The following is a 23,972-nucleotide window of genomic DNA, read 5'->3' as shown; positions in this document are numbered from 1 at the left end:
ATGAAAGACTGAATACAAAAAGTCATACGGACAAATCACATAAGAAAAAATGAAAGATGATTAATACAAACAACACAACGACGGGATACATAAGTACAGATCAAATGGATATCACCAAAAACAGACCAAACAGTTAACGTAATATTAATAAAAACAAATAAAAGAACACTATAACACGTTATTAAGGTGATAAACAACGTCAGTACTCAGAATCAATACTCCAAGACCATCTTGTTTTATAATTATATTTGTGAAATTCATACGGAACATTAATCATTCTAATATAACGTGCCTTTTTTCGCTTTGTGAATAAACGCATGCTCTAAATCCAATAAAATTTGTTTGCACATGCGTATCATATTGGCTACTGCAGAATAATGAATTTGATCAAATTGGCATGCATTTAATATATTTTATTAGCTAAAAACCCCTTCCAAACTCTTAAATGATGCACATGTTGTTACTAATTCATTTATCATGAATATAATGTGTTGCATTTCGAAATTGACATATTTACGACAACCGTTCATGCCGGCTGTTCAAAACTCCTCCCTCTGAAAAATCACAGTGCCAGTAGTTTGCTTCTTTACAAACAAAAACGGGAGGTTCATGGAAGAGCCTGCACCAACCTTCTACACTTATACACATCGGACATAGAAATTGTCTTTATTGTCCTAATCAGAATCAAAATAATTGTTGCAAGCTATAGTTTATTGTAGTTTTAACATGGGTAGGCATTACCACTATCGCTTGGGCAAAAATAATCACGAATATAATGCCTACCCATGTTAAAACTACATTAAAGTATAGCTTGCATCAATTATTTCTTAAACACGGTCATGGTACCTTCCGATTAATTTATTTTTAGGAAAAGGACGAGACGTTCTTTGACATACCCCTTGTTCATCAACTTGCTTTCTGCTTATACACTGGTGACGTTTTACAAAGTCTGAGTAGGAGCTGCAAGCTTTTAAATACCTAATATGTTGGGAAATGTATATCCCATATGCAAGTGAAGTTGGTATATTGCTACTAAGGACGGGGAAATTGATAATTTCAAAATAAAATCGTCTCGTTTGTCATAGATTCCGGTACTGAGATGACTGCAGGTCAAATTCGAGGTATAATTCTCAAAAGGAGGTGACGGGAGCCGTGTCATTTGTTTCTTTAATTTGCACTTCAGGGGGACATATTAATAGAACCCAATCAGAAAAGTTCGGATTGTTAATGGAAAGAACATCATCAATATATCGGAAAGTGAAATTAAATAACCTGGCTTCTTTGGTCTTCTTGTTTTTGACGTGTGTCTGAAGGAACTCCAATTCATATGAAAGTAAGAAGAGGTCAGCAATGAGAGGTGCACAATTCGTTCCCACAGTGCCGACAATTTGTTGAAAATGTCTTCGTCCAAATTTAACAATTATTTTGTCGATAAGAAACGCCACCATACTGATCCCTTGTTCCTTTGTAAAGCATGTTTACTCCTTTGTTCATTATTAACAAAATATGCCTTATGATATCCTAAAGTTATAAATTTACAGCGTATGCTACCATTTTTATGTTGAAAGGCATTGTAAATCGTTTCTTTTAGGCGATTTTTCAATTTCACATGGACAATGGTACGTTTTAATAAAAGGTACCAACCTTCACCCTTATCTGAAACAATATTGTTACATCATTACATACAAAGACACACTATGAAATATCAATTGAAATGGCTTAACTCAATCAAAAGACATAATTATTAACATTAGTGAACATACACCGAACGAATAAATTTGATCGATGATACAATGTAAATACAAAATCAACAACATAAGGAGTGACTAAATAAAGGTAACAGTAGTATACCGATTTAAGATGTTAAAGTAATAACATTTAAAAAAACAAAAACAATACCCTTGAACAAAAAGTCGCCATATACAATAATATACACAGGTAAATGAAAATAATCTTGTTGTAAGGTATACAGTTTAAATGGAGAAAAGAAATATTTTTACAAAATTAAGAATTTTGATGTGCATAGTACGAACAGTGCAAATTTACAGTAATACCAAACACTTAACAAAGACGAGATATAACCCTGAATAAGTAAACATTAAATAACAAAAAAAAAGTTAAGGGTTCCGCGGAACCCAGTGACTCGACTACTAAATATAAAGCTTATAAATGTTTAAGGAATTTTAACTACAGATTGTATATGTAATGTTAACTGGAAGAAAAACTACGTACATAATTAAGTAAAATACAGAAAAACAGGAAATATATAATTATGTTTACAAAATTTCCTTCTAGATACTAGGTTTCGATCATAAACAAGCTTCTGTCCAAGTTTGGTAGAAATCCAAGATAGTTTAAGAAAGTTATTAAAATTTGAAAGGTTCTAACCACAGAGTGAATGAAATGGTAACTGGCAGAAAACTAAGTCCATTTATAAGTAAACTACGGATATAAAACAGGATTTGTTTTTACAAAATTTATTTCTGGATATTATCTTATAATCATAAACAAACTGCTGTCCAAGTATGGTAGAAATCAAGTTGAAGGCTCGACAAAAATCATTACAAATAGTTTTAACAGGTCAAATTTAAAACAAAGTACATTTGAGAGAAATAGAATAAATGTGGTTTAAGAACAACTTAAACATTTGAAATTAGACATTTATCTAGATGGTCCAATATCCAAATTCTAAATACATTGTTATAACATATACACTAAATTTGTATTCTTTTCTAACGGGATGTATAAATACACATCCACGTTCATTTTCTACATAGAGGTGAACCCCTAACTATCCTACTGCCTGACGATACTTTATTTTTGGCATTGCACAAGTCATGTCGCCTTTGCCGTCCATGACGTAAACATACTTAATCCTTTGGATATGTTTTAGTCTCTGTTGCATGGTTTTTTTTAATTATTAATTGCTTTTTTTACTTATTAAGTTTATATATCTCCTCTCTCTATTTTCAATGTATACCAGCTTTGATAAGTGTTTGGTATGACTATAAATTTTCACTTCTGTTCTCGTACCAAAAACAACAAAATTATTTATTTAATAAAAAATATGTCCGTTCTCCATTTATATTGTATACCATTCAACAAAATTGTTTTTATTTACCTGTGTTCATTATTTTATTAGGCTGCATTTTTTCAAGGTCAGAAGACAGTTAAGTGATGAAAATGAAAGCCATTGACATTAATACAGAAACAAAACTCTGCATCATCTGTACCTACTTACCAACTCACAATCCATCAGTACACTCCATTGACGAGTACTCAGATTGCCTAGATATTCTTTTCAACATCATATTCAAATTTAGTGACACACATAAAATTGTTATCTCAGGAGAGTTTAATGCCACTCTATTAGCCTATATCATACAACAAGCATGATGAACAATTTAAGAAATTTATTATGGATCTCCAAATGAAATATACTATAGAAAAACAGTCTACTTTTATCCATCACAATGGTAACTCTCAGTCTCAAATCGATTACATCTTATCAACCCCATGTGAAATCTTAGATCAATATAAAATACATGAAATGGATCCGGTCAACACATCCAGCCACACTTGTGTCAGTGCAAATATAAAAATTAATCTCAAACGGGAAAATACCATCTCCCAGAAAGGGGATAAAATTATAAAAAAACAGTGGTCAAATGTCGATACCCAAGCATACCAGCATAAACTCTCAAATTTAAAAGCTGGTCTAACAACACCAATGTCTGTTGAAGAAAAGCTACAAAATGTCATGAAAAAAATGATAAAAGCAGATGCCACTGCTGTTCCAGCAAAAATAATAAAATTACAGGGCCCTCAGTGGAAGGCTTCTCCATCTGTCCTATCCCTGCAGTGGCGGATCCAGAATTTTTTATAAGTGGGGCCCACTGACTGACCTAAGAGGGGCCCGCTCCAGTCACGCTTCAATGATTCCCTATATAAGCAACCAATTTTTTTCCCAAAAGGGGGGGGGGGCGGGCCCCCTGCCTTCCTTAAATCCGCCTCTGCCCTGATAAAAGCAGCTAAAACAAAACACAAGGAATGGGTCGATAAAGGAAAACCAAATGACATTTCCAAAACAACAAAAATTAATGCTCAAAGAGAACTCAGAAAACAGATGAGAAAAGGAAAAATATGAAGATCGACAAAAAATATATTCAGAAATTATGCAAAACCCATCAATGAAGAAATTTTACCAACTTATCAATAGAAATAGAGGCCAATCCAAAACCTCAACAACCTCCATAATAAAAGGACCTAATTGTGATATTTCTGATCCGAAAAACCAAGCTAAACGCTTTTCACAGTATATGGAATACTTATTTGTACCAAAAGATAACAACTATGATAATACATTTCTAGAATTAAGCACAATGAGAACAAATGCCATAGACCTCATATATGACAACATGAACATTGAATTAGAACCACTATCAGAAACCGAAATTTTTGAAGCAATAGAAAAACTAAACACGGGCAAAGCTACGGATGAATTTGGAATCTCTGCAGAACATCTCAAAACCTGCATCTTTAATCAAATCATAGCCACAAAACAAATACCGCTTTTTTTAAGACTGGAATTACTAACCCAGTACTAAAAAAAGCTGAAGGATCCAACGTTAGTAGAAAGTTACAGAGGTATCACAGTGACACCAACAATCACCAAACTTTTTGAATATGTTCTATTACCACGTCTTACCAAAAACTTTATCCAAGCAGACATGCAATTTGGTTTTACAGAAGGTCTCTCCATGCTAATAGCTGCCTTTCTAGTATCAGAATGCAAATCAGAATCCAAATATGTAACTTTAAAACCGTTATATATGATTGCGGTAGACAGCCAAACAGCATTTGACGTGTTATCTAACATCATTATTCTAGATAAACTGTATGAATGTGGCATACATCCAAAGCTTTGGTCCATAGTCAAAGATTTCTATATAGACATGTCCTCAAAAATAAAATTGAAAGGTGAAATATAAAGTAACAAATTTCCAATACAACAAGGAGTGCGACAAGGTGGAGTCCTTTCCACTCACCTATATATAATCTTTATTGCAAAATTACACCCATGAGGGTCAAGCAATACAATCAAACAATAATTTTATACTATACAATGCAATACAGTGAAATGCAATGTAATACAATGAAATACAAAATAATACAATACAATATATAGAATAATAGAACATTAGAGTTCAATTATAAATGTATGTAAAAAACACCATCATAACCTTGCCTGACACGGGTCTGATAAGGTTTACATAAGCAACGTATTAAATGAACTAATGAAAAGCCGCGTAGGAATGAAAATTGGAAATATCTACACTGGCACACGACATGTGCAGATGATATAGCACTTCTGTCTGATGATAGTGAAGAATTACAAATTATGCTTAACACTGTTCTAATAAATGCCAAAACAGGACAGGGTCACAATTCATCCAACAAAAACAAATGCTGTTATCATCAATAAAGGCAAAAATGTAAGAAAAAATCTACAATGGAATCTCGGCACAACTTGTATAACACCAACCGACCAAACTAAACATCTAGGTATAATAAGAGCTGAAATTAAAGAAAATAACATAAATGTAGAGGACAGACTGTCCCTAGCTCGCAGGACACTCTACTCTTTAATTAACAGCGGACTTCATGGATCAAATGGCTTAAATCCCATCACCTCTTACCAAACATATCGGAGCTATGTAATACCTAAACTTCTTTTTGGACTTGAAATACTACCACTAAAACAAATAGTTATTGACCGCCTTAGAAAGTTCCACATAACTGCCTAAGAAAATTCCAATCACTGTCTCAAAGAACAGTCTATCTACTTATTGGTGCACTAACCATAGAAGCAGAGCTCCACAAACGTCAACTGAGCTTTTTATATAGCCTTCAAAACAATGAAAATGATAGTATGCAAACACTTAATCAAAGACAGATTTCTATCAACATCAACAACCCAGGAAGTTTTTATAACACAGTATCCAAAACGTTGGAATTGTATGACCTACCCAATCTAGAATTCTTACTGAATAATCAAATGAACAAACTACAGTGGAAACATCAATATAAGATAGCGATTAATAACTATTGGTCAAAAACCTATAAACAACAATCAGCCAATATAAAATCAACACTGAAACATCTCTGTGTAGATCAAGTTGAAATCAAATTTGGCAATCTATTGGGTCATCAGTCACTGAGGTGAAAAGGTCTATCAACGACTGTCTTATAGCAACAGGAACATACCTACTACAATCCAACATAGCTAAATTCAGTAACAATAAAGAAACTGCAACATGTCCATTATGTGGTCTAGAAGAGGAAGATATGATACGCATGCTCACAAGTTGCATACATGATGTCAGAAAAACACATCTATTAAGATTAAAAAACATCATCATTGGATACATTGGACTAAGACAATGAAATGAATTCTTTTTTGATAAACAGTCAATAACACAGCTGATAGTTGATCCCAGCTACTACAGTAAAACAATGAAATCCACATTAAATTAAGTACATATAATGAAAGCAACAAGTGAAATGTGCTATGAAATCCATCATAAAAGGCTGAAATTAAAAATTAGAACTGAAAATTACATAAAGGTTCCAAACCAACAAACAGCGATCATTCTTAGATTTTAGAGATACTACTTTTAAACAAACAGTATAATATAGTAACTTATCCTTATCTTAATATTTGAATGCGGCATGAAAGTATCTGTTTTATGTTTTAACTATTCTCCACATTCATGGCGTACTTGTGAGGAAACTAATAGTGCTTTTAAAATGTAATACACAATTTTATTTTATGGTGAACTACATGAAATAAGAATAACGTTTTAACTGTACAAAATCTTATCAGAAGGAAAGAAGAATTTTGCTAGCTTTGAACATGGGCTATCTTTTACAGGGGCGTAGCTACCCGGAGGCACGACAGCACGTGCATCCACGTCGTTTTCACAAAAAAAAAAAAAAAAAAAAGCAGAAGAGAGAGAGATGAGTTCGTCAATCGGAATCGGAGACTGTTGGTGTCTTTTCTGTCTATCCCGGATATTAGTTTGACAACCTAGTTACAAGTGTTGATGAAGCTGTTCATTCAGAAAAAGATCGTAGCTCCGAAGTTGCGTGCACATTGATTCGGCATGCAAAAAAAGAAATGGCAAAATAAAAATTTATAAATTGAATGTTAAAGGAAACAACTATGTTGTCACTTTTTTTAATTGATGAAATATCATTAAATAACGACATTTGGTTTCAAAATAATTGTTTTTTTTTTTGGAGATTATGACAAAATCGGAAGGTTACTTGTATCTTTTACAAGATTTTTACTTTTGAATTTGTAATACTCAGTCTAAGATATGTAGTTTTGGAGCACATTTTACAGTGTACAGTTCATCAGTTTGGAATGAGATGTACCAATCGGCATTAGAATTATCAGATCCCTTCGATATCGTTGAAAATATGCCGAGGCGATGTGGTTGACAGACTACCGGAGCCAATCACCCTGCAACCACGCCAAAACAGTATTGGAAAGTCTCATTATTTTTTGCGTTCATAGACCATATGATAAGGCAACTGGAGAGTGGGGTCGCGTCAAGTTATCAGAAAATCGCTTCTTTGTGCTGTATCTGCTTCATCGTGTTGTAGGAAATATCACAAACGAACAAATCTCAATATTGTCTGAAACATACGAAACTGACCTAGCATGTAATTTTGACGAATTCAATTGGGAGGTCGCTCGATGCCGAACACGTACGCTGGTTTATAACATCTCGCGAGTGCTACCATGCCATGATGGCCCTGAGATCTATCAGTCACGGTACTATGTAATTGAAAACAAATGTACGATCAACAATGAACAACGAAAGTTACATAGCATTACTGCATATTCATCGGGATTTCAGTGTGAATGTTGACAAAGTAATAAAGAAGTTTGTTTCTGCCCAGACCCGAAGAGCAGATTTTGGACAATTTTGAGTAAATTCTGTATCACAAATATGTGTTGTTTATGTATTACTATATTCAGAAGATTTATTAATAGTTTTACATTCATAAATTTTTATCTACATATAGCTCCTCTTTTAACCGTCCTATGACCGAAAACCGAAAAAAAAAAAATTTGCTGCATAATAGGGTCCCAAAAATTTTTCGCCTCGCTCCGCTCGGCGGTAGTTGCTTCCACATCGTTTCTTTCTAGGTACGCCCCTGTTTTAGACAATGTGCCCCTGTAGTATAACCCAAGGATATGGATGTATATATGTTGCACATGCCTTGCACTATAGTGATTAAAGGATGACACTTTTTAACTTGTACATGGGGGTTGGAGTTGTTCAGCAATTTTTTACATTTTAAAACTATCCGATGTATATAGTACTTTTAAAGAAGAAGAAGAAGAAGACTTAGTGTTCCTCGTTTCTCCTTTTTTGTATAGATTAGACTGTTGTTTTTTTCGTTTGAATGGTACACTTGTAATTTTTAGGGCCCTTTAAAGCTTGCTGTTTGGTATGAGTGAAGGCTCAGCAGTGTTGAAAACTGTACTTTGAACTATAATGGTTTACTTTTGCAATTGTGGCTTGGATAGAGAGTTGTCTCATTGGCACTTATACAAGATCTTCTCATATCTATTAGTTTTCACATATCAAAGAACACCAAGAATTCAATTTTTGATAAATTCTAACCAAAATAAAAAATCTAAATGCATTTTTCGATTCAGCATATCAAAGAACACCAAGAATTCAATTTTTGTTCAAACTTAGTTCAATTTTGAACCCTTTCAACCTTAATGTGGACCAAATTAAAACCTGGTCAAAAATAATTTAAAACAAGAATGTGTCCATAGTACATGGATGCCCCACTCGCACTATCATTTTCTATGTTAAATGGACCATGAAATTGGAATGAGGACCAATTTGAAAAAGGAGCCTAAAAATAAACATCTTAAAGCTGACTATTGGAATGGGCTTTGCTCATTGTTGAAGGCTGTGACCTATAGTTTTTAATTTCTGTGTCATTTAGTCTCTTATGGAAAGTTGTCTCATTGGCAATCAAACCATATCTTCTTTTTTATATCTAAATATTCTCTTAAATTTTGCATATTTGATGACTTCAAAGAAATTTTATTTTTGGATCCTTTGAACCTCAATGTGGATCAATTTCCAAACGGGGATCAAAATCAAAAATTCTAAATACACCATTAGATTTAAAATATTGAAGACCACCAGAAACTGTAGATTATTGAAGACTTTGAATTAAACCCCATTGAAATTGGTCATGAAATTAGCAGTTAATACAAGGTCCATGTATTAAAAGGCTGTTTTCGGCTCTTTGGTCCAGATGTTGGCTCTTTGATATATTCCTCATTTCCATTCTTAATTTTATTTGGCCCCTAAATCGTAAACAGTTAAGGCCACAAACCCCAAACTCAATCCATACCTTTCTTTTTTTAAATGGACCTTGTGGTACAATTTCATAGAAATCCATAGATCTATAGTCAAGTAATTGTCTGGTAACCAAAAAATCATTGTTTTATGGCCCCTTTTTGGTCCCTCATTCCAAAACACTTTGGACCATAACCCCCAAAATCAATCTCAACCTTCCGATTGAGGTATGGAACCTTATGGTATAATTCATAGAAATCTTATACACAATTCACTGTTCTGAAACAAGAACAATGCTTGTTTATGGCCCCTAATTCATAAACAGTTAGAACTATAACCCCCAAAAGCAATCCCAACTTTCTTAAAGTAGTACAAATGTAACTAAGGAACATTGTGGCACAAGTTCATAGAAATCATCTACTTATACTTAAGTTATTATATTGAAACCAAATGTCTTTGAACAATGAGGACAACAACACATAGTGATACCATAATATGACAGCAATGATTTTGCAGTAGTTTAAAAAACTTATTACAAAATTTTGCAATAGTGCAAATAGCTTACAATCAGATTGGGGAAATATAAAAACTGGCAATTTCAGATGAAGTGATTACGGCCTTGTAAGGATCATATTTACCAAACAGTTATTCTCTTTACAAACAATAAGTTAGACATTCTCTCAATATAAAGAAACTACACATACTTTATCAAGCAGTCCCTCAACAATGAAAATGACCTCAATGAGGATTTTCATCTGAAAGGCATAAGGTATCTGTAATGACTACATACAAGACAATGAGGTATCCAGATCTTCTACATTCTGATCTAATGTATAAAGCTTTAAACATATAGTTTACACCACATACTGCGTTGAAATCATAGTTTACACCACATACTGGGTTAAACATATATTCTAATATGACGTCCTTATTACGCTTTGTAAACAAAGCCGTGTTCTCATGAGCACAAAATATGTTTGACACATGTGCACGAACTTACTGTTTATATTAGCGTTATTTCCGTTATCCTTTAAAATATAAACATTTAAGCAGCTAACATAAACTTTTATTATATATTTTTATGAAACAACACATATTAACCCTGCTCGTAGTTTTTAAACTTATCAAATATGAAATGCAATGTACAGACTCCTCGAGGAGGAAACGGGAACAGCCAAACATTTTTAAGGTAATTTCGTATGCTTGGACCTATAAAAATACTATATTTGTCCTATTAAAATCGAAATAATTCCTTCATGTCATGTTCTATGCTCATTGTAACATGGGTAGGCATTATATTTGACCACATTTTAAACCTCGCTAACGCTCAGTGTAAAATATCGACAAATATAATGCCTACCCATGTTAAAATAAGCATAGAGCATGACATGAAGGAATTATTTCTTAAGTTTACACCACTGCCGCCAGACTAGCATCATTATGTCTGGTATTCTGTATAAAACAACCTTCAGTCGGAATTTATTGTCATACCTTTTTGAGATTTATTAAAAGACACTGGCTAAGATTACCCACAAAAAGTAACAGTAAGAAATAATTCATAGTTACTTTTGAGTATAATTGCTGAAATTTTTGTTACTTTTTGCTGTTAATTGTAGCCAGTTCCTTGTTTTCTTTATTAAAACAATAAGTATGAAATAAGTAAGAAAATACAAAAAATATATTTAGAATTGGCACATATGTACAAACAACAATAAATATAAACTTAAGTCAAGAAGGCTCTAACAACTAACTGTACCTCTTACAACCTGGGACTTTTATACTGTCAATAAATAATGCCCCAGTTAACATAACAACAAAATATACCTTTAACAAATGATATAAAATAGTACAATATATATGCGCAAGATTTACACTTCATTGATTTCTTCATAAGAATTTAATGTCTGTCTTCGATACATCCTTGAAAAGAAAAAAAAGGAAAATCCCCATTTCCAAGTCATGAAACACCACACTGTTGTTAAGTAATATCCTGGTCCCTGAATAATTAGACCTGTAAATACACAAAAATAAAAACATTATTTCATCGAATGTTTTTACAAACAGAATCCCTTCATAATCATGATACCAATTATGTTTCAAGAAAACTGTCTTTTTCTTCCTTTTAATGATATGATTGTTTCTGTTCAATTTATACACAAAGTTTATAGACCAGGAATGGTTTAGGGTTTGATATATTGTATAGAGTACTATAGACACTTGTGTATACTGTCAAAACCTGTATGTTGCACTCTAAATGTCTGCATTTTTTTACCTGGTAACTGTCTCATTGTCACATTTCTTAATTATTCATAAATGCAAAAAAGTTAACAAAAATAAGGAATACGTCTTGAGATTTACCAATTACACCTAGAGAATCAACATTTAGGATCTTCTCTTAAAGTTTATTATAAAAGAGGGACGAAAGATACCAAAGAGACAGTCAAACTCATAAATCTAAAACAAACTGACAACGCCATGGCTAAAAATGAAAAAGACAAACAGAAAAACAATAGTACACATGACACAACATAGAAAACTAAAAAATAAACAACACGAACCCCACCAAAAACTAGGGGTATAAATGAACGTTTAATAAAGAACTGGTGCAAATTTTTGGGTTTTGAAAAGATCAAGTACAATTGTTTTCCCCCTCATTTCTTTGGTTGATATGGTAAAGCATTTTTATCCCCACCTGGTTTTATGCATTACCCTTTTTTCAGCCAGGTATTTATGTTAAATTGTTTTGTACACTATTGTTTTGCCTATTTTTCTCAAATGTGTATATTTAAGCACACATAACTCTCTATTCTTTACTTTTAGTGTTTAAACATTTTCTCTATTCTGTAGCATATGCAGACCATAAGCAAATAAAAAAAAACAGGAACATTGACCAATTGATTCATTATATTATATATAAAAAAGAAAATGTGGTATGATTGCCAAGGAGATAACTGTCCACAAGAGACCAAAATGACACAGAAATTAACAATTATAGGTCACAATTGTATTAGTTTTTTTGTTCTGAGACATTCAATATGTATCTCTTGAAGAAATACCTCTTTTTTGTTATAGTTTTATTAGTACATACAATTGAGAATGGAAATGGGGAATGTGTCAAAAGGACAACAACTGGACCAAAGAGCAGACAACAGCCGAAGGCTACCAATGGGTCTTCAATGCAGCGTGAAACTCCCACACCCAGAAGCGTTCTTCAGCTGGGCCCTACACAAAAATATATACTAGTTCAGTGAAAATGGACGTCATACTAAAATACTTAAATGAAAATATTGAAAACGAAAATAGTCATGATTTTGTTCATGTAATAAACCTATGCAATAACTAGTTTTGTACTACTAGTGTTAAGCTGCTACCTAGGAAAGGTGGATTTGAAAAATGACTAAAAACACTCAAAGTCCTAGCTTAAACCCTGTGGTTAAGGTCACTACATACAGAAAAGCAGCTAGGAAATTAAGAGTACAGAGAGACAACAATTCAATCGCAGAACATTTCTAAAGAATTGGATAAGATAAAGGATAAGAAAGACTTAGTGTATTTACACATGTTTTGTAGTAATTAAAATTTCAAGCCATTCAATTCAACTTTTTTGTAATATTTGAAGTATCATATGACTTTAATTGGCAGATAATAAAAGTAATAAAAGACATTGGGTCTTTGCAAAGGTTTGGATGATATAAGACTTTTAAATAGGTGTTTTATAATCCAGAAATAGTTCTTGCACACATTTTACATTTAAACCATATATTTTAGTACATTTAAACCATATATTTTAGTACATTTGAACCATATATTTTAGTACATTTAAACCATATATTTTTGAAATCTGCAAACAGAAACCTATCATATTGATGTGACAGAAAGTAATATTTTGTAAACCAGAAGAAGCATATTATCTTCCTTTAAATAATTAAAAGAAAAGACCGTAAAAAAACAAATTATTTTGGAATCTGTGAAGAAAGCTTTCATGTTAAACTGAAAATGATATTTTCGAAAAACCAAAAGTAGTAAATTGTCTCCCTTATGTAGAAAGAAACCATATACTTTAGGAATTAGAACTAGAGGCTCTAAAGAGCCTGTGTCGCTCACCTTGGTCTATGTGACTATTAAACAAAGGAAGCAGATGGATTCATGACAAAATTGTATTTTGGTGATGTTGACTTATTTGTAAATCTTACTTTGCTGAACATTATTGCTGTTTACAGTTTATCTCTATCTATAATAATATTCAAGACAATAACCAAAAACAGCAAAATTTCCTTAAAATTACCAATTCAGGGGCAGCAACCCAACAACGGGTTGTCCGATTCATCTGAAAATTTCGGGGCAGATAGATCTTGACCTGATAAACAATTTAACCCCCATGTCAGATTTGCTCTAAACGCTTTGGTTTTTGAGTAATAAGCCAAAAACTGCATTTTACCCCCTATGTTCTATTTTTAGCCATGGCGGCCATCTTGGTTTGATGGCCGGGTCATCAGACAAATTTTTTAAAACAAGATACCCCAAAGATGATTGTAGATAAGTTTGGATTAATTTGGCCCAGTAGTTTCAGGGGAGAAGATTTTTGTAAAAGATTACTAAGATTTACGAAAAATGGTTAAAAATTGACTATAAAGGGCAATAACTCCTATATGGGTCAACTGACCATTTCGGTCATGTTGACTTATTTGTAAATCTTACTTTGCTGAACATTATTGCTGTTTACAGTTTATTTCTATCTATAATAATTTTCAAGATAATAACCAAAAACAGTAAAATTTCCTTAAAATTACCAATTCAGGGGCAGTAACCCAACAACGGGTTGTCCGATTTATCTGAAAATTTCAGGGCAGATAGATCTTGACCTGATAAACAATTTAACTTCATGTCAGATTTGCTCTAAACGCTTTGGTTTTTGAGTTATAAGCCAAAAACTGCATTTTACCCCTATGTTCTATTTTTAGCCTTGGTGGCCATCTTGGTTGGATGGCCGGGTCATCGGACACATTTTTTAAACTAGATACCCCAAAGATGATTGTGGATAAGTTTGGATTAATTTGGTCCAGTAGTTTCAGGGGAGAAGATTTTTGTAAATGATAACTAAGATTTACGAAAAATGGTTAAAAATTGACTATAAAGAGCAATAACTCCTATATGGGTCAACTGACCATTTCGGTCATGTTGACTTATTTGTAAATCTTACTTTGCTGAACATTATTGTTGCTTACAGTTTATTTCTATCTATAATAGTTTTCAAGATAATAACCATATAACGGCAAAATTTCCTTAAAATTGCCAATTCAGGGGCAGCAACCCAACAACCGGTTGTCCGATTCGTCTGAAAATTTCAGGGCAGATAGATCTTGACTTAATAAACAATTTAACCCTGTCAGATTTGCTCTAAACGCTTTGGTTTTTGAGTTATAAGCCAAAAACTGCATTTGACCCCAATGTTCTATTTTTAGCCGTGGTGGCCATCTTGGTTGGTTGTCCGTGTCACCAGACACATTTCTTAAACTAGATACCCCAATGATGATTGTGACCAAGTTTGGTTAAATGTGGCCCAGTAGTTTCAGAGGAGAAGATTTTTGTAAAAGTTTGGGCCAGGTGAGCTAATAAAAAAGTATAAAAAATGTAGGTGCCAGAAGAAAACAAAATTGGCTTCTCATCAACCTTATGAAAATTCAGTTGTGAAAAGATCTTTAACTCATTAAACTGTTCAGTATTATTAATTAATTGTTATTTTAAATGTTTCAGGGGAAATAACTCCAGGACCTAATGTATAAGAAGTCATCACATTTATTTAAACCTGATTTCAAAATGTTTGTCTTCTTGTACAAAAAACTTTATCATAATAACCTTTACTATTTTTATTATATCTTTAACAGAGTAGCAATAACAAGCAAAAGAAAAATCCATTTAATAGCTTGATCAAATTATTATAATTTCAATACTTTGGAGTGTGATAATTAAAGCAGATTTTCAGTTCTAACAGATATCTTGCTAATGCTAACATGGCTTCAGTCATAACTAATGTACAGTAAGTATAAAAACATAAAGTATAACAAATATAAATGACTAAACATGATATGAATACTTTTGATTAAATTTTTTTCATGTCAGAGAAATAAATTTTAAACCATTGCATGATTAAGAAGTTTGATTAATTTTTTTTCATGTCAGAGAATTAAATTTTAAACCATTGCATGATTAAGAAGTTTGATTATTTTTTTTTCATGTCAGAGAATTAAATTTTAAACCATTGCATGATTAAGAAGTTTGATTATTTTTTTTTCATGTCAGAGAATTAAATTTTAAATTTAAACTATTGCATGATTAAGAAGTTTGATTAATTTATTTTTATGTCAGAGAATTAAATTTTAAACCATTGCATGATTAACAATTATAATTCGCCAGCAAGACACTTAAGTCCAATAAACTCCCAGTTAGCATGAATGGACTGCAGTAACTATAGGGTAACACTTGAATGACAAAGAAACACAGTCTGGTCAATGTTTACCTCTTAAGGTCGTTTTAAAATCGGAAAATAGACGGAAAATGACAATTTTTCAGTGGGGGTGGGTTCAAACCCACGAGAAAATCTTCCACCTCCCAACCCACACCCCACCCATGCCATCTGCCCCAAATCTCAATATATAGTTTAATAGATGAGCATCAATTACAGCATCAAGAGTCTGCTAATTTGCATATAATTTGCATATGATTGCAAATTTTCGAAAATGCCTGATTTTCCAGAAACCTCTTGGGGGCGAATGAGTTAAGTCAATTGCACTAGGCCATGACTGAGGGGTGGTGCCAAATAGTCTCCATTGAATTGAGATGTGTCAATACTAATATCAACTGTAAACCAAATATCATTACTTATCATAAGTTTTTTCCCTTAAACTGACCACCTAGTCACAAACTTTAACATATAAACTATATGAAAGTTTCAAAGTCTATAGACCACATACTCTTTATTGAAACAAGACGTGTGTAATTCAATGCCCAAACATCAGAGATTTACCATTAGATGTTCCCCATAAACTGACCTTATCACAAATTATTGATGCCTCACCAAGAAACATCATACCTAAATCTCACATTTTTACTACCTCAAAAGGAGACAAAATAATGACAAAGATAAAATATTACCTTGATCAAGTGTAACAGCAAGTGCTAAATAAACAGCAAATCCTACTACTCCAGCTAACTGTATAAAGCAACCAGTCAACATCAATAACTTTAGATTTGGCATGCGATCCTGACATTTCTTCTTATCATACCATAAATGGAGAAAAAATGTTCCTAATGCAGCCAAACCTGAAAATAAAAAAAAATATGCTTTTAAACACAAATATATGAATTATACAATAAACTGATCTGTCATGAGAGGATAATTCACTACAAATCAGTGAAATATTTTGATATTGAATGTGGATTAACTACATTTTATTGAATGAACAAAACAGTGAACAAATTGTTCAAGCCAGATTCAATGAAGATCACTAGATAATGATTGTCAGACAAACAAAACCAGCCCTGCTGGGAAAATTCTGTTAAGAAAGTACCAGTTTATTACTGTGGATTCATTATCATTTGTTGTATACCAATTTTCGTGGGTTTCTTGGGTACAGGTGAACCACAAATTCAAATGATCAACAAATAACACATTTTTAATAGGCTTTGTATACAGAGACTGGCAAAACCACGAAATCAAATATCCAGGAATATGCAAGTTTTCAGCAATCCACGAAAATTGATACCCACGAAAATAAATGAATCCATATTATGTAAATAGATACAGGAAGATGTGGTATGAGTGCCAATGAGACAACTCTCCATCCAAGTCACAATTTATAAAAGTAAACGGTAACCATTATAAGTCAAGGTATGGCCTTCAACATGGAGCCTTGGCTCACACTGAACAGCAAGCTATAATTAAGGGCCCCAAAAACTACTAGAGTAAAACCATTCAAACAGTCTTATCTATATAAAAACGAGAAACGAGAAACACTTATGAACCACATAAACATACAACTGCAACCACTGAACATAATTATGTGGCATTTTTTTCAACAAAAATAGAATTTACAGCTAAATGATTGCACCTTGCTATTCAAAAGGAAAAAAAGGTTATTTTTTTAAATTTTACTAATAATTAGATATAATCTTAACCTATATCTTTAAAATTTTGGTAAAACAAACAAGAGGCTCTCAAGAGCCTGAATCGCTCACCTTGATTTTTTGGCATTTATCTTAGGTTAAGAGTTTAAGAGTCTAATTTCATCGTAGTTTTTTTTTTGGTTGGATTCAGCATAACAAAGAACCTTAAGTTTTAAATTTTTGATGAAATCGAACAAAGTTTATTTTAATTTTTGAGATCTTACTTTGCTGAAAATTTTTGTTGTTTACAGTTTATCTTTATCATAATTAATATTCAAGATGATAACCAAAAACTGCAAATTTCCTTAAAATTACCAATTTACATTTGTAGTGGTAGCAACCCAACAATGGGTTGATAGATTCATCTGAAAATTTCAGGGCTGATAGAACTTGACCTAATGAACTCTTTTATTCCATATCAGATTTGCTCTAAATGCTTTGGTTTTTGAGAGCCAAAAACTGCATTTTATCCCTATGTTCTATTTTTGGCCATGGTGGCCATGTTTTTTGAAGAAAACAGAAAATAAAACACAAACTTTATTCTGAATACCCTTAGGATCATTCAGCTAAAATCTGGTTGGAATTGGTTCAGTATGTAGTTTTAGAGGAGAATTTTTTAAAGTAAGAAAACATGATTAACAAATTGTGTAAAATTGTCCTTACAGGGCAATAACTCTTTAAGGGTTCAATTGAATATTTTGGTTATATGAACTTATTTGTAGATCTTACTTTGCTGAACATATTTCCTGTTTACAGCTTATCTTTATCATTGATACTATTCAAGATAATAACCAAAAACTGAAAAATTTCCTAAAAATTACCAATTTAGTGGCAGCAACCCAACAATGGGTTATTAGCAGTGATATTGTTGGCTTTTTTCAAAACTACCTTTACCCTTTTTTATTGGGAAAATATGCGTAATTTTTATCAAATTGGGAATTTTAGAATAAACCATGAATATGACTGAAACTTCAATTTACAGACCCCATTTCAAGAGTCAAACCCTGCTTTGAAATAAGACCCCTTTTTGTCAGTGATGATACATAAATAGACCCTCAAGTCTGCACATACATGTATAGTAATCTAAGGGATGAAAAAAGTATAAATGAGTGTTTTTTAGTTTGAATTCATGCACAATTACTACTGCACTGTTTGGGAAAATAGTTGTCTTTTTGGGAATAATTTTAAGACATTTTGTTTTTCAAATTGGGATTCTTCTCTAGGGGAAAAAGCCTTTATTCTCCATTAAGGTGGTACCTACTCAATGATCAAAATAAGTGTTTGTCAAACTGCTATATAACCAGTGTAATTTTTCTGATAAAACGGTTGGTTCAAATTTTTTGAAATTTTTATATTTTTGTAAAAGAGTCGAAGTAAATACTTTGTCAAAATTTTAAGAAAATTAAAAAAGCCAAATTAATTTTAGTTAAAGTGTTGGGTACCACCTTAATTTAAGGCAAACAATATCACTTATTAGATTCATTTGAAAATTCCAGGGCTGATAGAACTTAACCTTTCGAACACTTTTATCAATGTCAGATTTGCTCTAACTGCTTTGGTTTTTGAAATATAAGCCCAAAACTGCATTTTACCCCTATGTTCTATTTTTAGCCATGGTGTCCATGTTTTTTGAAGAAAACAGAAAATAAAACACAAACTTTATTCTAGACACCCTAAGGATCATTTAGCTTAAGTTTGGTTTAAATTGGTTCAGTGGTTTCAGAAAAGAAGATTTTTTAAAGTTAGAAAACATGACTAACAAATTGTGTAAAATTGTCCTTACAGGGCAATTTTAACTCTTAAAGGGGTCAATTGACAATTTTGATCATATAAAACTTATTTGTAGATCTTACTTTGCTGAACATATTTGCTGTTTACAGTTTATCTGTATTATTAAAACTATTCAAGATAATAACCGAAAACTGCAAAATTTCCTTAAAATTACCAATTTAATGGCAGCAACCCAACAATGGGTTATTAGATCCTTCTGAAAATTTCAGCGCTGATAGAACTTTACCTTATGAACACTTCATCCTATGTCAGATTTGCTCTAAATGCTTTGGTTTTTGAGATATAAGCCAAAAACTGCATTGTACCCCTATGTTCTATTTTTAGCCATGGCGGCCATGTTCTGACAAAGCAGAAAATAAAACACACACTTTATTCTAGATACCCGAAGGATCAAACAGCTTAAAATTGGTTGAAATTGGTTAGGTACAAAATGTATTTTCAGAGGAGAAAATGTTTGAAATAGTTTACACCAGATGGACGACGACAACAAGGCCAAGTGGTGGCTAAAGCTCAACGTTCCAAAGGAACGGTGAGCTAAAAAGTCTCAATTTGTGACTTAATTTCAATTTTTATGCCCCACCTACGATAGTAGAGGGGCATTATGTTTTCTGGTCTGTGGCTCCGTTCGTCCGTCCGTCTGTCTGTGGTACCGTTCGTCCATCCAGGTTAAAGTTTTTGGTCAAGGTAGTTTTTGATGAAGCTGAAGTCCAATCAACTTGAAACTTAGTACACTTGTTGCTTATGATATGATCTTTCTAATTTTAATGCCAAATTAGATAATTTATACCCAATTTCACAGTCCATGGAACATGGAAAAGGATAGCGCGAGTGGGGCATCCGTGTACTTTGGACACATTCTTGTTTTAAATCACTTATTTGGGTTAGTCCGTGGAGTGTTGTTGGGTTAATGCACATCAATGTATACTGTGACTTAAGTAATATGTATATCAAAATTAAATTTGAAACCTTTATTTGAGATTTACATTAATATTGCATTTTTTTTTTTTATCTACAATGGCAGTTTCTACATATCCAGTAAGTTGTTTTGGGAGCAAGTTTCAGTCAGTCGCATTTTTGGTGAAACCACTCAATAAACTCATCATAGATTCCAGGACTAAATTTTGTATATACACCAGACGCACATTTCGTCTACAAAAGACTCATCAGTGACGCTCTAATCCAAAAAAGTTAAAAAGCGCAAATAAAGTACGAAGTTGAAGAGCATTGAGGACCAAAATTCCTAAAAGTTTTGCCAAACACAGCTAAGATAATCTATGCCTGAGGTAGAAAAGCCTTAGTATTTCAAAAATTCACAAAATTTTGTAAACAGTTAATTCATAAATATATATATCAATGATAATTCATGTCAGCACAAAATTGCTGACTACTGGGCTGGTGATACCCTCGAGGAAATAAATCTCCACCAGCAGTGGCATTGACCCAGTGGTTGTAAATAAACTCATCATAGATGAGGGGGAGGACAGGGGGGTACCCTTCTCCCTTCTCCCACCCCTCTTCTCCTTTCTCCTACCCCCGTTCTCCTTTCTCCCATTAGAATAAAACATCTCCTTTTGAGATATTTTTTCTTGAAATATTAGAAATTTTTTTAAAAGGAGAGATATTTTATTTTTTCTCCTTTCTCCAACTTTTTCTCCTTTCTCCCAGCCTTCCTCTCCTTTCTCCTACCCCCTTTCTCCTTTCTCCTTTCTCCTACCCCCTTTCTCCCAGTCTCCCTTACCCCTGTCCTCCCCCTCATAGATACCAGGGCTAAATTTTTATATACGCCAGACGCATTGAGGTCAAATGAGTGATGCAGCAATATGCACATCATATGTGCAGACTTTACAATTCCACTCTTCAATATTTTTTGTTTAAGGTAAATAAACTTTCAATGTCTGTCATGATTTTTTGAAAAATATTTTTCTTAGCATCTAAACTGTACTAGTAACTAGAAAAAAATTAAAAACAATTTTAAAATACTTAAAACTTTTTAAACATAATAATATATTAATAATTAAAAACCAATTGTGCAGAGAACAATTGAAGGTCTTTCCACATAAAAGAAATTTTGAAAAGAAACTGGTTACTTTATACTGATGCAATACATAAATGGTTTTGATATATTTTTGAGTGAAATAAGGGAGATAATTTGCTACTTCCGGTGAATTTAATGTCTTTTCCAGTCTCATAATGATATGATAGCTTCTTTCACACTGATTCCGAAAATATATAGTTTCTTTATACCTCTGCCTTTAAATCAGGAGATAATTGGGCACTTCTTGTTGATTGAAAGTCATTTTGAGTCTTGAGTGATTAGTTAATGTATCTAATTTACAAAATATATGAATTCCGAGTACTTTTTCAATGTCACTTCTGGTTGTCATTTTTCATCCAACCTTTTGTAAAAGGTCATATGGCTTTATAATGAACCAAGTTGAAGTAACAATCAATTAACCTTATAATTAAAAAAAATTTTAAAATGTGGCAGAATTTTTTTTTAATAATAATCAGAAGAAATACATTAGGTATTTCCACAGAAAAGTGGAAAGACCTAATAACTGACTGCAAATTTTCATATTCTCATAGGCTAATAGCATAAGAAATCCTCTTTGATAAAATATTTTATTCACCATGGCTAAACATACAATGTAAGATTTCAAACAATGTTTGTGTACCTTAATACATTTGTTCCCAGGTTACACCAATGACGTTGGTTCTTGATGCCATATTCAGGGGTTTTTTTTGTTTCTTTTAAATTTTATTTAATATTCAACTTATGAAATTGGCAAAAGTAGATGATATATTTTGTAAAAAAACCCAGAGCAAATACTAGAAAAATGGAAAAGGATAAAAAGACATACCAGTTTGACAGCAAACAATTTAATGGCGTCTAATTTAGGTCATGGCAAGTATTATAAAACAATTGCTGACTTTTTATTTTTACCATTATAATTATCCAGTACATGTACATAATGAAGGATTACCATTATTAAGTAACAGAACTATAGAAGGTATAATAAATCTAACATACAATGTACCAGGGGCGATCCAGCCATTTTCCAAAGTTTGGGGTTCCCATCCCAGGAAAAAAAGGGGGGTGTTCACATCATATGTCTCGATTAAAATGCATTTATATTCGTTCACCAAGATACACGAAATTAACTGAAATTCAAAAATCAATACATATTCTGAAAAAAATCAACATTTAGCTTATACTGCATTAGATATTACAGTATTCGTCCATACCAATTTTAATTTTAGTGATCACCCCAAAAACCAGTTTAGCCACAATATAACAATTTCAAATTTATTTACAATTTCCACAGTGTATATGTTAAGGGCATACTATACAGTTTGATGAAAATTTCAATATAGGCTATTTTTTGCCTGATTAAATCGAATATGTAATAAGAAATATACCCTCATGTGCTACTTTTTGAGTTAAATGAGGTCGAAATTTTGTATATATTTGCTCAAAATTCGTATTTGTGGCTGTATTTTTCCTTTCAAAAGAAAATCATAACTTTTTTGATTTAAAAGATAAACACAAATTGTTTTTTGTTAAATAATTTTTAATTTATGTCATTTATACGTATCCTAAAAATTTATGCATTTTTTATTCAGAAATAATTCACATTATTCAAATGGTCATGAATTGAGGAAAAAACATCATTTTTTGCTGTATATTTATCAAAATTAAAAAAAATGCACTTTTACAGTTTTATAAAATTTGGTCCACATAAATCTCCCTGCAAAATGAAACAAAGCAAAATAACATTTTACAATGTACGTTAGCAACGTCATTACCTCCCCTGTAACTGTAATGTATGCCCTAAAGTATGTTTAAATGAGCATATGTTCACATATTTCGTACTAAATATTTGTTATAGGTTGAAAAATACAGCCAAAGTTTAGATGTTTATGAATTGTTCTATATTTTGACTCTAGTGGAACCTTAAGTTATATAAAAAGACAGATTTAGGGGAGGGCAGGGAGAGTGGCTCCCCATGTGGAACTACATTTAATGTACGGTTAATGTATGCTTTCTACAGGTTCTACTCCTAAAGTAAGAATGCAGAGTAAGGAGATCTACATGTATAACACCCCTCCCCCTTTTTTTCCCCCCAAATCCTGGATCCGCATAGATCTATTATATATTATGAGCATTAATGAATCACTGAGAAGTCATGATTATTACAAAGACTTTTAACTGGTATTTATTTTCAAAACAATTTATCTTCTTAGGGTACTATATAATAACATGTCAGGTTTGGAAAAGGTCAATAATTAGAACAAGGATTTACGTGTAACTCGATTTTTGACAGTTTGTTTTTGCATTCTATATATTTACCTGAAATTAGACCCCACAAAGCAGCATTCCAATTTTCGTATTTTATTCCAAAAACAATAAAAACCGAAAGTCCTATGATAAATCCAGTAAAGCTGTATACAAGTCTAACTTTAACCCCACAAGCTGGACATGTACATTCTTCTGCCATTTTTTTTTTATGTACGGGACCAAGGATTTGTATAGGTAATCTTACTATACAAATCCTTGAAGGGACTGACACGCAAGAAAACCCGGGCCTTATTGTTTTTTGCTTCTATCGTGTTTAA

The 23,972-nt window shown here is 32.4% G+C and overlaps 1 protein-coding gene across 1 annotated transcript; it reads right to left on the bottom strand.

Moving 5' to 3' along the window:
* Positions 1 to 11,064: 11,064 nt before the first annotated feature.
* On the bottom strand, positions 11,065 to 23,959 carry LOC143063662 (heme transporter hrg1-A-like). The gene is made up of 3 exons (XM_076235932.1): positions 23,707 to 23,959; positions 16,554 to 16,721; positions 11,065 to 11,412 (listed from the first exon to the last, which is right to left on the bottom strand). The coding sequence occupies exons 1-3, from the start codon at positions 23,852 to 23,854 to the stop codon at positions 11,270 to 11,272; spliced, it is 459 nt and encodes a 152-aa protein (XP_076092047.1). The 5' UTR covers positions 23,855 to 23,959; the 3' UTR covers positions 11,065 to 11,269.
* Positions 23,960 to 23,972: the final 13 nt, after the last annotated feature.

Source organism: Mytilus galloprovincialis, chromosome 2 (assembly GCF_965363235.1).
Source record: "Mytilus galloprovincialis chromosome 2, xbMytGall1.hap1.1, whole genome shotgun sequence".
Taxonomy (NCBI): Eukaryota; Metazoa; Mollusca; class Bivalvia; order Mytilida; family Mytilidae; genus Mytilus; species Mytilus galloprovincialis.
This window is presented reverse-complemented; position numbering and strand designations above follow the sequence as displayed.

What these genes read in the sequence shown, in the direction of transcription:
- LOC143063662 (XM_076235932.1), bottom strand. Translation starts at nt 23,854, where the DNA reads ATGGCAGAAGAATGTACATGTCCAGCTTGTGGGGTTAAAGTTAGACTT. An exon ending in TTTGTGGGGTCTAATTTCAG is followed by an intron (nt 16,722 to 23,706) that starts GTAAATATATAG and finishes TTTTATTTTCAG; the next exon opens with GTTTGGCTGCATTAGGAACA. An exon ending in TGCTGTTACACTTGATCAAG is followed by an intron (nt 11,413 to 16,553) that starts GTAATATTTTAT and finishes GTGTATTTACAG; the next exon opens with GTCTAATTATTCAGGGACCA.